The sequence below is a fragment of the Pinus tabuliformis genome, chromosome 2_1, assembly GCF_031772625.1.
Source record: "Pinus tabuliformis cultivar Carrire ecotype Pingquan chromosome 2_1, CPIR1, whole genome shotgun sequence".
NCBI lineage: Eukaryota > Viridiplantae > Streptophyta > Pinopsida > Pinales > Pinaceae > Pinus > Pinus tabuliformis.
In genome coordinates, this window is record NC_142299.1 from 165720389 (window position 1) to 165735968 (window position 15580).

The window sequence follows — 15580 nt, forward strand, 5'->3', positions numbered from 1 at the left end:
AAATCCCTAACCCTAATCTCTAAAGTGATTGATGACCGAGATTAGATCTTGCCTCAGTTGAGATCAACAGATGAGATGAAAACAAAGTCACTAAAGTAATTTAGTCTACTTTTCCGAAGTTTACTTTAGCTCATTGAGGCAACATAATACTTATGTGCTTTTCCCAAGTTACAAAGCAACTTGCTCAACTTAGAGCAAGTATCACAGGGAGATCTTGTTGGCGTATTTTGCATTCCTAGATCCTTAGGCCTATGTAGAAGTACTTGCTTGAGCTACAAATATCAACAATTAGGATTGTTGATTTAGTCAACAACTCAAATTTATAAAATAAAGGCTAGGCTTTGGGAGAAGATGCATCACATCTAGTGAGCACAAGACATTGATAGAAGGACATCTCTATGGTTGGGTGGAGAAGGACTTCCATTCAAGTGTGCCAATTTCGAAGAAGTTGCAATGGGCAACAAAGGAGATCCATATCAGCTAAGCAGGTTGAAGGATAGATCTAAGGTTTGATAGCTGGATTATATCCATGTTCTTGTTGTATGTATTTTCCTTAGTGGGCCATTATCCTAGAAAGGGAGTTCTTTTAAGTTCTGAAGTTATTTGAATGAAGAACTAATTTGAAAGGCATGAATCTTGTGTGCATGTAGTTGTGAGATTGGTATTTAGTTTTGCTTCTGTTGTTTATCTTATTTGTGTTAAAATCTCAGACATTATTTAGTAGATCTAATCTGCTAGGAAGTAATTATCCAAGTGTTGGGGTTAGAAATTAAGAACTTAATCTCCACAAATAGTGGGTTAGGGTCTGAAGTCATTTCTTCGTGACATACACAAATTGTAAAGTTCAAGAGTTTATCTATATTGTTGGCTAAATGTTAAAATTGGCAACTAGGGCCAAACTCCATGTGGGTCATCTTATTAATGGCAGCTGATATTTTTTTTGGATCCCTCTCATCGAGAGGTGTAGATTGATCTAAAGATTATCCGATTCTGATAAGTATTCATGAAGATATGAATTTATTTGTGTTATGGGACAATTCGTCAAGGTCGGCCAGCAACCAAATAAACCCCACAAGTGCTCAACGTTTTAGTATAAAAGGAGATGACTTGAGAGTCATTCCTCACACACTCATCTCTCTTGATCTCTCCTCTCCACTTGTTTGGGTTGTCCTCTCTCAAGGAGGACGTAGTGGAAAGGGTCTTCTAAGAGAGCCCTAGACGCAGTCAACTAAAGAGCCCTAGCTGCAGTCTTATGAGGAGATCTATTCGCAGGTAAGAGGAGACCTATACGCAGCTCAAAGAAACCCCTATACGCTGTCAAGAGGGAGTCATATTCGCAGCTCAAGGAGGAAGCCTAGCCGCTGTCCAAATAGGGAGATCTAGCCACAGTGAAGGAGGCCTATACACAGCTGAAGGAGAAGCCCTAATGCGCAGTCCTAAAGTGCCCTAGCCGCAGGTCAAAGGTGCCTTAATCTACACTTAAAGAGAGGCCCTAATCCGCTGTAAAGAGAGCTCCAAAACACAGCTAAAGGGAGTCCCTAATCCGCAGTCATAAAGGAGACTAGGACGCTGTCAAGGGTGGTCCTACTTGTTGTCAAGAAAGCTCCAATACGCAGCAAACAGGGAGCCCTAATTCGCTGTCCCAAGAGGCCCTAAATCCGCTGTCCTAAGAAGCTCTATATTCGCAGTCAAAGAAGCCTAAAGCCACTGTCAATGGAGCCCTAATACTCAGCTATGTAAAGACCCTAAGACGCAGCACAGGTAGCCCTAGAACGCAGCAAGAAAGTGTCTTAACACAACACTAAGAATGGACAGTGTGTTTGCTGTAGGTGACTATGTGATAAAGGAAGACTGAAGGGCTGAAGAGGAGGCCGTGTATCTTGCTAGAAGGCAGAGGATAGAGGGAGCTGTTTGAGAGCTCATATAGGATGGAACAGTCCTCCAGAAAGGTTGCCTCAGACCTGTTCTAAGGGCTGTATAATGCTACTGTAATAAGAGATGGACAGAGCCATTGTCAAGGGTTAGAAGTATGCGTTTGAGTGCAGGTAAGTGTTGTCAGCTTGGCCGTGTTCATGAGGAAGGCAACGCTACTGTTTGAGACTGTTTGGGTATCATTTGGGAAGGTCAAAAGTTACAACTAGCTGTTGTGCTAGGCTGCAAGCCATAACACACAACTGAGGTTGTGTTAAAGACTGTCAAGGGTGGGCAACACCTTCAAAGGGCAGCGTGGCATGAGAGAAAGCTCTCCAAGGTAAACTATAGTCCTAAAAAGACTTATCTCCTGACTGTGTGGAAGACTACAAGTCATAACAGCAATGGCAATTGGTGTAGCAGTTGTACATAGGAGCAGCAGTAGCACAGTAAGCATGGTGCAGCAGTGGCACTATGTACAACAGTGCTAGACACTGTGACAACAACAGCATGAGGTCCAACATTGTGATGATGAGTGCAACATTGAGTGCAGATCCGTGATGAGAGCAGCTCAATGATTGGAGCAGCACGGTGAGGTGCAGCATGTGGACGAGATGCAACACAAGGATAGGTGAAGGAGTCACCTTGGAGAATCAGTTGAAGCAGCATGTCTTCAACTGATCTCATGTAGAGATGATCTATTCTCTTATCTAGAAAGTCGAAGTGTTGACTTCTGTTGTAAATGTACTATCTCTCTCTCTGTGCTGAACTATTGAAGAACATATAAGAAGAATTGACGAAGGGTTTCCCCACATTGGGGTTTGTCCCTGGCTAGCGCCATATCTTGTGTTCTCTTGTCTTGGCTTGTCTTCTGCGATTTATGTTTATGTTCTATCTGCAGTTTACTTTAACGCTGATGTGATTGCTAATCTGGAAAAGATATTGAGCTAACTATGAAAATTGAAATAAATTGCTCTAAGCATAGAACATACCTAAATTTAACACTAAAACCTTGACATAATCCATTTTCCCAATGGGAGTAAAACAAGGGACTTGTTCCGAGCTCCTCTAACAAGGTTGGCTGCATATTATTAAATCATGGGTATTGCACATGTTGTGCATAATGTCCTCTCAAAGATGGTATTTTCCTTGTTTGCATCTTTTGTGTGTGTGCGAGAGAAAGCTCTATTAAAGTGGAATCATTTTACACACTGTCTTGCATACACTTGTTTTCATAAGTCAGTGTTCCATCAGACCCCACAAATTGATGGGACTATTAAGATTAGAAGTTAGTCTAATGTTGACTTCCTAACATTTAATGTAATCTTTAACATTAACCAAACTCCATGAAATTGACCCACTATTAACATTAGAAGGTGTTCTAATGTTAGCTCATTAACTTTTAATGTATTCTTTATTACAGACATCTAGTTGAGTGTTATCGCCGCAACATGTTTAAAATTATAAGCATGTAAGGAAAGCAAAAGGAAAAGATGTTATTTTAAGATGGGAAAAACTCTTTACGTTAAATTTTAAGCTAAAGATCTATCTAGTTTTGGGGACCTATTCTCGAAACAATTATGTAATGTAAATACATATTATTGTGTTGTAAGTGATCATCAGATTGAATTGAGGTTCTTGTTGGTCTTGTCTTGCATAAGCATGTGTCTTTCAAACCAATGTATTTAATGTTTTTACATTAAGGGGAAATTTTTTCTATGACAATAAGGAGCACATTCAACCATTTATGGTGAATTGGAGCTTTTTGATTAATTTCCTATTTAGTGCTGAATTTTGGTACCTGCAGTGGGTATTCATAATTTATATTAGCCCACAAAATGAAAGAAAATTGAAGAATTCAAATTTGGTTTCAAGTCGACTCCAAATAAAGCAATGTTCCACGGGGATGCGCGCCACAGGGTGGGGGACGCACTTCCTTGTTCCTCCACGCTCCTGGGATGGGGAAACTCGTGGGGAAACGTTTCCCCACGTCTGCCTTTTTAGGGAAACTCCAAGGGTACTTTTTTTTGGTGACGAAAAGTGTGCCCCCGCGTCCCCCCAAATTTTTTTGCTAATAGCAATTAAAAACATAAAAAAATTAAAATGTCCCCCCAATTTTTTTTGCTAATAACAATTAATTTATTAAAAACATAACAAATTACAAATTTTAATATAATTAAAAAAATGAAAATAAAAACTAAAGGATAAATTAAAACATTAAAACATAATCATTCACATTTCTTATTAGCCCTACTATTTTACCTTACTGCTCGACATTTTCCTTCTACCGCCGCTTGACATTTTACATTGTTGCTCGAGATTTTCTTGCTGTTGCCATTCAACATTTTCCATTTGCAATTTGTTTGTTATTCGGATTTACCATCGACTGGGGACTTGAGGCATTTGGAGCTGCAATTTTCATTTTGTGACTTGGAGTTGCCGAATTGGAGTTGCGATTTTCATTTTGTGACTTGGAGCCATCGGATTGGAGCTACGATTTATTATTTAATACTTTATGAGAATTTACTAGTATTTCATTGCTTTCTATGTTTACTTTTAGTTTAGTATTCTATGGCTATTTTAGACTTCAACATAATGTCATTGTCATATGATGAATTTACTTTCAATGTGCATTGTGTAATTTCAATTGTCAAATGATTAATTTAATTTAGATGTACCTTGCATAATATCAATGCCCATTGCGAAATGATGAATTTAGATGGAACATTGCATAATGTCAATTGATGGATTCAATTTAGTAATTTACTTTTAGATTTGCAATTTTACATCGATGATTACAGAAATTTCAAATGATAATTATGATTCATAATAGTCTAATACGAAATGATGATCATATTTAGATGCACATTTCATAATTATTAAGATTTAATATTTACTCACTTAGTTATTGACATATTGTTGGGATTTTAATATTTACTCACTTAGTTATTGACATATTGTTGGGATTTTATTTTTTATTTTTATATATTAAATTTTTAATAATTTTATAATTTTTATGACTCTGATGTTGTTATGAAACCAGCTCAAGAAAAGATAGAAAAGATAGATCAACGCTTTAGAATTCAGCCTTTTCGAGGGGGCAACCTCCTTTACATTACATAAATGAACAATTCTTGGATGATACAAATGAAAAGACCTCCTTTCTATATATAGGAGTCTAAGGGGTCATAACATAATCAGAGCCGACATAACAATAATAATGTAAGGGCACAATAATAACAATAGTGGGCTTCTAAGGGGCACAATAGTAACAATATGGGCACTACATGGGTACATCAATATAATAAGTGGGTTATACTAATAACAATAAGGGGTTACACTAGTAGTATAGGGGCCTAACATGCCCCTCTCTTTCAAAAAGCATTGTCCTCAACGCTTGAGTAGTTCTTGATGCTTCTGTATAAAATTTTTGTCCTCCCATGTGGAATATTCAGCGGGTAAGTTCTTCCACTTGATGAGATACTCTGAAATTGATCGATTTCGTAGCTGTCGGGTTCTTGTTTTTGTGACTGTTCCATGTTCCAATATGATTTTTCCTTCCTCTTTAATTTCTGGAAATATTGTTTGAATTGGGATCTTTTGCAACTTTTGAATAAGTGGCCATACTTCTTCGTCCTTCTTCCATTCATCCCTTGCTTCGTTTATCCAATCTGGTTGGATAATATAAATAGCACAAAACAATGCTTCCACATCTTCATCATTGAAGAGTCTTCCCATTCGGTAAGGTCGCCATTTTTTAAGTGCCTGTTGTTTTGTTTGATTTTGCACCGAAGTGGCGTTATCCTTTAAAAGTTGGAGAACTTGTTGTTGATGCTCGATGTGATCTTTCATTGCTTGAACCTTTTTCTTCTTGATATGTCCTTCTATCTCTAGAGTTTGAGGAGTGGTAATTTCTTCCAATCCTTTACAAGATATGGTCGGATTTATTTCTTGATGCTTGATGTGATCTTTCACTTCTTGAACATTTTTCTTCTTTATATGTCCTTCTATCTTGATAGTTTGAGGAGTGGTAATTTCGAACAATGAATTACAAGATATGGTTGGATTCATTTCTTCTTTCTCGATGTGATCTTTCACTTCTTGCACCTTTTTCTTCTTGATATGTCCTTCTATCTTGAGAGTTTGAGGAGTGGTAGTTCTTGCCAATGCTTTACAAGATATGGTCTGATTCATTTCTTCTTTCTCTGCGGTGGGGTCCTGGCGTATATCTTCTTTTGTTGTTTCTTGATCCTTTTCTTCCTTCTCTTCATATTCTATGTAAAATAATTTCTTCTCGGCACACTTATGACCTTTAATGCATTTGCTATCACAATTGTAACAAACCCCTTTTTCTCTTTTTTCTTCCAATTGTTGTGGTGTAACCCTTGTAGGTTGTGGAAGGCTAGGAGAAACAACACTTCCATATTTATAGTTGTGAGGGGTACACTTCCTGGTTTCCATAATTTTGCTTTCCACTATGTCACAAAGCCCTTTTACTCTTTCCAATTTTTGTGGTGTTGCTCTAAAGAAGGTGTTGCTCTTTGTATCCTCATAATGTGCTATCATTTCCTCCGTGAAAATTGATCACGTAACAAGTTGTTTACGAGAACAAAGCCCTTTGTACCATAAAAATTGATCTGGTTCTAAATATGAAGATGCAATACATACCTTTTGTAACAGTTGTACACCATGTATATCAAAATATTGCTCCATCTGAAGTATCCAATTTACCGGATCCTTGCCATCAAACTTCCTCATCTTGCTTTTTCTTGATTTTAGGAGCTCTACCTTGAAACGACTGTAACTATATACTTTCGGATCTTTAAGTTCTGAAATTGTGACCTGTAGTAGCCCTCTGTGTCCTCTTTCCAATGCCACTAGTCTGATCCAAATTGGATTCTCCAAGAAAGAGTTATGCACAATCTCCCAAGATGACCTGATTATAGACTAGTTCAGTAGAGCGAACTTGTACGACGTGCCACGAGTCACTATTTCAACCTTTGGATCTGAAAAATGCATACAAGAAACTGCAGTTCGTCCTCTTTCGTTACCTTCTTACGAAATTTCAATCCGATCCCCAGAGAGAAAGTTATGACGATTTTCCCCAGGTCACTTGTTTTGAATGTAATTCAGGAGTCTGCAAAAAGACCAACTTCCTCAGATCATATCTTCGAAAAATCGCACGAAAAGCTCTGAAATTCGGACCCAAGGTTCAGCGCAATTTCTTCTCAAATGGGTTTTTTTTGCGACTTCTGAAACGTCACAGAAAAAAAGTTATAGCGAAAATGCCACGATGACCTGTTTGGAGCAGCGAAACCCTAGAATCCAAAGTTCTGATACCAAATGTTATGAAACCAGCTCAAGAAAAGATAGATCAACGCCTTAGAATTCAGCGTATTCGAGGGGGAAACCTCCTTTACATTACATAAATGAACAATTCTTGGATGATACAAATGAAAAGACCTCCTTTCTATATATAGGAGTCTAAGGGGTCATAACATAATCAGAGCCGACATAACAATAATAATGTAAGGGCACAATAATAACAATAGTGGGCTTCTATGGGGCACAATAGTAACAATATGGGCACTACATGGGCACATCAATATAATAAGTGGGTTATTCTAATAACAATAAGGGGTTACACTAGTAGTATAGGGGCCTAACAGATGCCCCTACATTCGTGTGAAATTTCCCTAAATTTTGGGGTTGCTTATATATGTCACCCTTGTGCATATCCCCATTCCCGCGTTTCCCTGCCCTAGAAACTCCGTGGAACATTGAATAAAAGAGGGAAAAATTTGAATCTGAATTTTCGATTTTGCCTCTAAAGTCAAGTCAACCCTCCAAGTGGTACAAGTCAGCTCAGTGAAAAGACACACCTATTCGGGCACCTCAACAATTATATATTGCAATTCGTCCTCACTCATTTGGAGCAAATTCAAATCACCCAAGATCATCTGATTTCTGACCACACATGTGAAGGAGAGAGAGCAAAAATGATGAAGTTTGACCTGTGTTGACCATCAAATTTTTTGGGCAACAGATTGAGTTTTCTGGGTAGGAGCAAGGGGTCAAAATTTGTCTTGTCTCTAGCAGTTTGATCACAGGTTGACTTAAGCTATTTGTGGACAGTTTGACCAGGGCTTGTTTACCAATAAGTTTGACTTTATTTGACTTGGAAAATATCAGATTGTATCACTTGTTGAATTGGTCAATTTATCTAAGAAAAGGTTGTTGGATTTTTTCCTAGTTAGGGTTTTCCGAAGGTAAATTTTGTGTCTTGTGTTTGGCTGTCTCTTCATGATCCTGTTGTCATTATTGTTTTACTGTTGAGATTTTCTATGCATAATTGCTTAATGATGTATGTGACATAAGATGAATTAATGAAGAAATCATTGGAAGCAATTATCAGATTATAAAGTCATGAAAAATCAACATGGTATCAGTGCAAGGTTAAAGAGAAGCCATTGAAAGTGTAGCCCTAGTCAAGTCAAGGATGGTTTTGATTCAGTCTAGATGAGCTTCGTATGGATCGTTTGATGAAGAGCAAGGATCAAGGTTAATATTTGAGTCACAAACTCGGCCTTAGTGACCAACCTAGGAAGGCAAAAAGGCCTCAGGAATAAAAATGATCAGACCAAGTAAGGTCTATATAGGCTGCAAGCAAGAGCTAAGGTTAAGGTTATGTAGGCCGCAAATAGAGGCTATGATGAACTACATGTATTCTAGGCCACAAGAAAGGTTAAGTCCGAGCCTCATAAACTTGAGATCTAGCAGCAAAAGGAGACCTAAGGCAGAGCTGCCAAGAAAGGTGATTAGGGCCAGGTCCTGTTTGCTAGATAAAGCTGTCGAGTTAGGAAGCTGTTGGCCAAAGCCCTATAAGAAGCCAAGAGTCACAACCTTGTGATTAGAAGGGGTTGAGACCTTAAAGAGGCCAGTCATGGCATAAAAAGGGAGCAACAATAGTTTTGTGCTAAGGCCATAGGCTAAGGAAGAATATGAGGATAAGCAACATGCCTACAAAGGGAGCCAAGAGGACTCAGAGCCTTTGGAAATAAGGCCAAGGTGTCTCTGTATTGCAGAAAGGCCAACGATGAATCCTAAAACTGTTGTTCATGTAAGGAGACCGAGTTTAGGTCGAAAGAACTGTGTTGAGGCTTGTATCAAAGTTTCGTTAAAGTTGTTGCCTTGTATGACAGAAACAAAAGTTGTACCTTGCCATGAACCTTTTATGATCCTTGACAAGCATGTGTAAAGAAACCTTTGGATAAGCATTGGAGGACAATCTGCAAGAAAGTATGAAATTGTATGCAATGGAAAGTTGGAAGTTGCTCCAAAGCTAGAGGGAGCTCCTTCACCTATTTATGTAAAGCAATAAAATTCCAGTGATGAGGTTCAACCATGATCAATGATCTTCAAAGGTTTGATATGATGGCATGCATTAACAATGTATATGGTATGGCTCAAAATTTGAAATTCCATTCATAGTAACAAACAACAATCCTGTTGATATAAACAACATGCAACCTGTTACTTTATCCAGCAATCCAAGCACGCTATAATGTTGGGGTATTTGGGTGCTGTAAATGATTAAGGATGGGGCCTATTTTGTGAATGTGACATGTTTCCAGGCTTCATTCACTTAGATAAGTGGATACCCAACCCAAAATGCTGGAGTCTATTCTTTGCACATCAAGGCAATCAAAAGTAAAATGAAGAATGGGTTCACTATCATTAATGTATTCTGAAGAGAGCACACTCGACACTTCGCTATTATTGAGGATCGGTTGATGGCACAAATTTGTTGGAATGACATGAAGACATTCATGAAGTATTCTGACATTACAGTTGAAGGGGCAATCACCTTGTTGACAAATTCTTCACATATGTGGTGGCATGGGGACTCTATGGTGCATTCTTTCAACTTATGGTTTTGGACACTTAGTGATGTTCAATTCAGTTGCATATGGATTTGAGGGATTGTCCCACATATATTGACTACAATAGGATAATTTGCAACATCTAGGGTTTGTAAAGCCTAGAAGACTAGAAGTCTTGGATAAGAAAGCCCTAGGGTTTGTGGATAAAACCCTAGAGCTAGACCTAGATCGATGTTTTCGCTGAAAGAAGAAATCCTAGCTCATGCAAGGAAGAAAAGGAAAGTGACATGCTGATAATGAGGATTGGGATGATGAGTTTGAAGATGGATTTCAATGATTTTTGCAAGAAGGTAAGGATCAAGAGAGTTGTCTAATCCCTTCAATCCTCGGAACAAAAGCTAAGTACTCTTTATGTCTTTCTTCCTTGATTATTGCTTTATCACTTTATTATTAAGTTAGCCTCTTGTCTTTTTTTCTTATGCTAGTTATAATTGTTTCTTCCATGACCTCCTAATGAGGCTTGCAAGTACATCGTAAAGGTTGCCAAGGCCCTGGTAGCAGATGAAAGCTTTGGAAGAACGAAGCAAAGTTTGTGGCAAGGGGATTTTCTCAGGATCAATGGTTTGTGTTCAATAGGGAGAAATTGTATTGACATCTATAATCGTACTTGATGACTGGCAGAGCTCCTAGTTCAGAGGGAGCAGGCAGGCCAACAAGTTCGAAGAATGCCATGATGAAGGAAATTGTGCTGAAAAGAATTCAACGGTGACATTCAAGTAGATCTACAAGTATGAGGTAAATGACAACATAGAGAAATACAAAGTAGGGATTCTCCTAGAAAGAGGGAGAGGAATATGAGGAGGCATTTGCCCCAGTTGTCAAGTACACTTCTATTATAACTATTATTTCTATTGCTTCTATTATGAGCTTGAAATTTTATTAGGTGGATGTGGAGATCGCTTTCCTCAATGGAGTAATTGAGGAAGAAGAAGTATACATAGAGCTACCTCAGGGCTTTTAGGTACATGAGAGGGACTCTCATGTATGTAGACAAAAGAAGGCTTTGTACAAACCTCGTGCATGGTATTCTCGGATTGATGAATATCTAATGAGTCTTGGTTGATCTTGTTATCATATGACTTGTTTCTGACGGGAGCAAAAAGACTCACATGACAAAGGGAGCAACAGTGACAGGAGGATTTACTTCTGTGATAGAGGGAGCAGTCAAGACTTGCTTCAATTTTAGAAGGAGTTGACCTCTGAGTTCAAGATGAGGGATCTTAGTTGGATACGTTACTCCTTGGGACTAGAAGTGTGGTAGAAACCAAATGAGATATTCCTTGGTCAAAGGAAGTATATTGTTACAATTCTTTAGATATTTGGGATGATGGACAACAAGTCCATGGCCATTCCCATGGTTACCAATCTAAAAAAGTTGAGTGGCAGAGGGAGCAACTAGGATTGCCACAACAAGATTTGTTTCAATGTCAAAGGGAGCACCCAGTCAAAGAGATCGAAAAGTAGCTATGGTACAACATGTGTTGAGATATCGACATGGTACTGTTGGATATGGATTGAGATATGTCTCAAATGATGAAGTACAACAACATGGATTTAAAGGTTCAGATTGGGCAGAAAGTACAAAAGACAGACGATGATTCAGCTTGGGACCTGCTATTATAAGCAGGAAGCTAATTGCATTACTGAAGAAAAGTATATTGTAGCTTATGTTGCAAGTTGGGAAGCAATGTGGCTCCAAAAGCTATTCGCGAGATTGTTTGATCAAATGTTGGAGAAAATTGTGATGACAAGTAGAAGCACATTGAGATCAAGTATCAGGACGTGGTACAGATAGGAGCAGTGATGCTCCAATGCATTTCTACAAACGAGCAAGTTGCTGGCATCCTCACAAAGTCTCTGTCCCAAGATGAAGTTTTCAGGGACAAGCTTGGAGTAGTTAAGAAATCTTACCTTGGTTAAAGGGAGTGTTGATCTTGTAGCGTCAAGGGGTGAAGATTCTCCCTAGATCAAGATAATATTGGTAGGTCATGGGTATTGACTGGCGGCCATGTAATGCGGCTAGGGAGTTGGCCTAGTGAGCATCAAGGCCTAGAGTGCTCTCCCGGTCAGGGGTTACCTGACCATATTGCTAAGGGTTACTTGGCTAGTGGGTTGAGTGAGTGCCTCATAACATCGGGAAATTATTTCTTTTACCATTCAATAGCATGTGACAACATGTGGGAATGGTAAATGGGCCTAGGGTTTCACCATTTGTCTAGGGGTGCCTGACATGGTTCCAAGTGATGACTTGGTGGGATGGTGAAACAAGGACTAGTCCTGTGTCAGGGGTGTTGGACTAGCCAATGGGAAATTGTCTTGTGGATGACTAGATCCTTTGCAAAGTGTATGTGTCTGGTGGGTGACTAGATTCCTTTGCATGGAGTTGATGTGGGATGCTTTCCACATGTCGTGGATGGATATATCAACATAGCTAGCTCATTCAACCTTTTCTTGGGATGGAATTTTTTTTGTCAACAAGAGAGCATTTGAAGAAGCCAAAGAGAATACCTCCATAGCTAAGAGGGAGTGTTGAATTTTGGTAGCTGCGGTCAGTATTCATAATTTATATTAGCCCACAAAATGAAAGAAAATGAAAAATTCAAATTTGGTTTCAAGTCAGCTCCAAATAAAAGTGAAAAATTTGAATTTTGCCTCCAAAAGTCAAGTTGGCCCTCCAAGAAGTACAAGTTGGCTCAGTGAAAAGACACACCTATTCAGGCACCTTAACTATATATTGCCGTTCGTCCTCAGTGCTCACTCATTTGGAGCAAATTCGGATCACCCAAGATCCTCTGATTTCTGCTCACATGTGCGAAGGATAGAGAGAGCAAAAAGGATGAAGTTTGACATGCGTTGACCATCAAATCTTCTGGGCAGCAGATCGAGTTTTCTGGGCAGGAGCAGGGGGCCGAAATTCGGCCTGTCTCTGGTAGTTTGATTGCAAGTTGACTTAAGCTATTTGTGGGCAGTTTGACCAGGTTTCACCTGGGCTTGTTTACTAATCAGTTTGACTTTATTTGACTGGGAAAATATCAAATTGTATGTCTTGTTGAATTGGACAATTTCTCTAAGAAAAGGTTGCTGGGTTTTTCTCTAATTAGGGTTTTCCTAGTGTAAAATTTTGCTTCTTGTGTTTGGCTGTCTTTTCATGATCCTACTTTCATTATTGTTTTACTGTTGAGATTTTCTATGTATAATTGCTTAATGATGTATGTGACATAAGATGAAATAATGAAACAACCATTGGGAGTAGTTATCAGATTAGAAAGTCATGAAAAATCAACATTCAGAAGGTTTTAACCTTGCAATTCTGAGTGGATAGAATTATTAAAATTAACTGTGAACTTGTTGGCATTTACCTCATTTGTGGAAGCAGCAATATCATGACTAACAAATCTACACTTAATTTGCTTATGGACTTTTTGGTCTGTGTTTGAAAAATAAATATCTGCTTACGAACAGATCTATCTTCTTTTGGGGACCTATATTGAAACAATAATGTAACGTAAATACATATATCATTGTGCTGTAAACGATCATCAGATTGAATTGATGTTCTTGTGAGTCTTATCTTGCACAAGCATGATCTTTCAAACCAATATTTTTAAATGTTATTTACATTAATGGGAAAATCAGTTTATAACAATGAGGAGACCAAATTCAACCATTTAAGGTGAACTGGAGCTTTTTGAGTCATTTTCTATTCAAGAGGTTTTAGTCTTGCAATTGCAAGTGGATATAATTATTAAAATTAGCTGTGAACTTGTTGGCATTTACCACATTCGTGGAAGCAGCATTATCATGACTAACAAATCTACACTTTTAATTTGCTTATGGACATTTCTGCCTCTGTTTGATGTTGTGATGTGAGTTGTCCTATTTCAGGAGGATAGATTGCAAACATTCAAACTTCCAAGGCCAGTTTTGTGCATTGGGGGAATCTTGCAGATTGAACTGCTTGGTAGGGTTCAGAAGCAAGAAATGGACGGGTTGTATTATATATGGTTAGTAATCAAGTTGAAGGATTTTGTCTCTTCTCATTTTATTATATTTAGGAATTGATATGAACAATTGAATTTGGTAGGTTTGATGTGCCTTTGAGATCCATATTGATTTTTTTCAAAATATAAATATCTTTTGCAATTAGAGCTTTGGATTGGCAGCTTCTGAGAAGTGATTAACTCAAAATGGATTGGATTCTCTTCTTTATTGTATGTTGTTTATATTGGATTTGGTCTTGTTCTTAACATTGTACTTTGGTAGTGGTAAAGACTATTATTTGCATTCTGAATAATGTGGGTTGTTTTATGGATTGCTTTTGCAGTGTGTGCCATGCTCAAGTTGTTGGAAGACCTCTCCCCTCTGCATTTGATTTTGAGGCACTAGAGTCACAAGAACACTATATTCTAAAATACTCAGGCAAACCTGAACATCTTGATTCATTTTCGGAAGATTCTTCAAGAGGATCTTCTGACGATGAAGCTGGTGGTCCATCTGGTTGGCATGCCTTTGCAGAGCGGATAAGACAGATACGGGCTGGAAGGATTCTTTTGTGGAATCGTTCAATTCTCAATGCATTGCTGGGTAATGCAACTGTGGAAAATTTGATGCTTCCAGATTATCAGGATTCAGATGAAGATGACGGAGATGATGATGTGTTATATGACTAAGAATACCATACTTGAGTTCAATTTAACTCTTTATCATTTGGTATTCCTTCCAAGTTCAAGACTGGTATTTGCATGTGTTTTATGCCCAAAGTAAATAATTTGGTTTGCTTATGTACAGCAGAGTTGTTGTTTTGTCATTTTGGATTCAAGCTCTTGAATATGCTAATTGCCAGGTGATATGGTGACGGGGAAATCTACATGTAGTCTCAGATAGATAATCAGGAGTCGGGACTTCTTTGTGGTCAGCAATCAAATGCAATTCATTAGAGCTATGGGGTTGCATCTCAAATGGCGCTGGCCATCATGATTATTCATTGAGTGCCTTTGCATGGAATATTATGCATTTGTACTGGAATGGTTCTCAGTGATTAAATACAATTTCATGGTTATCCATAGCCTTTAAAGCAAATTATGGATGGACAGATGCCTTGCTTATGTTGCTGCTTGGTTAAATATATTATTAGTTATATGACCTGTTCAAAATGGTTTCTGATGTCTAGTAATCATTTTATTTATGGTTATTATTGAATGTTCAAATAGGTCTGTCTGTCGCAACACTGGAACAACACTGGAACTTGATAAAAGCGAGCCTCCTGGGGTTGGTGTGTCTAAACTAATTGAATTAGAGAATGAATGACTATTTTGAAGGGATGTAGTTAGTTTTGACATTTGGTCATAATGTTATGAAATATATCTGCATCTTTTCATGCCTCCAAATATTTCTACAAAATACTTGGACAAAAATTCTACAGGTAGCTGCTTTTCATACAAGCAGGAAATAAAAATGAGCCCTTCCCTCCCCAGATTTTGACTAGTTGCTTCTCATATGAAACTATTTCAAATGGATAGAATTACTGGAACATCCATGTAGTGATTCTTGTATCTTTTTGACTTTTAAGACGAGGTAGACAATAATTGCATGAGTAGCCTGACTCTGACGATTTATCCAGTTTGGTTTGACCGACTTAGCAATCATTTCAGCCAAGGGCCACAAACCCAAAAAATGGTAGATCCGGGCAATCTGTAGCAAATTTTCAATAGAATCATTAAGTGGTC

The 15580-nt window shown here is 38.2% G+C and overlaps 1 protein-coding gene across 4 annotated transcripts in view; it reads left to right on the forward strand.

The window, feature by feature from the left end:
* Positions 1 to 14946, forward strand: part of LOC149199244 (F-box protein At4g00755-like) — a 151692-nt gene extending 136746 nt beyond the window's left edge. For 3 of the 4 annotated variants that reach the window (XM_089402355.1, XM_089402354.1, XM_089402353.1), the window contains exons 5-6: positions 13740 to 13858; positions 14179 to 14946. In XM_089402355.1, the coding sequence (XP_089258481.1) occupies positions 13740 to 13858; positions 14179 to 14524 (465 nt within the window). In that variant the 3' untranslated portion in view covers positions 14525 to 14946. The remainder of the gene's footprint in view (positions 1 to 13739; positions 13859 to 14178) is intronic. The other variant, XR_016253759.1, reaches the window with a different exon arrangement.
* Positions 14947 to 15580: the final 634 nt, after the last annotated feature.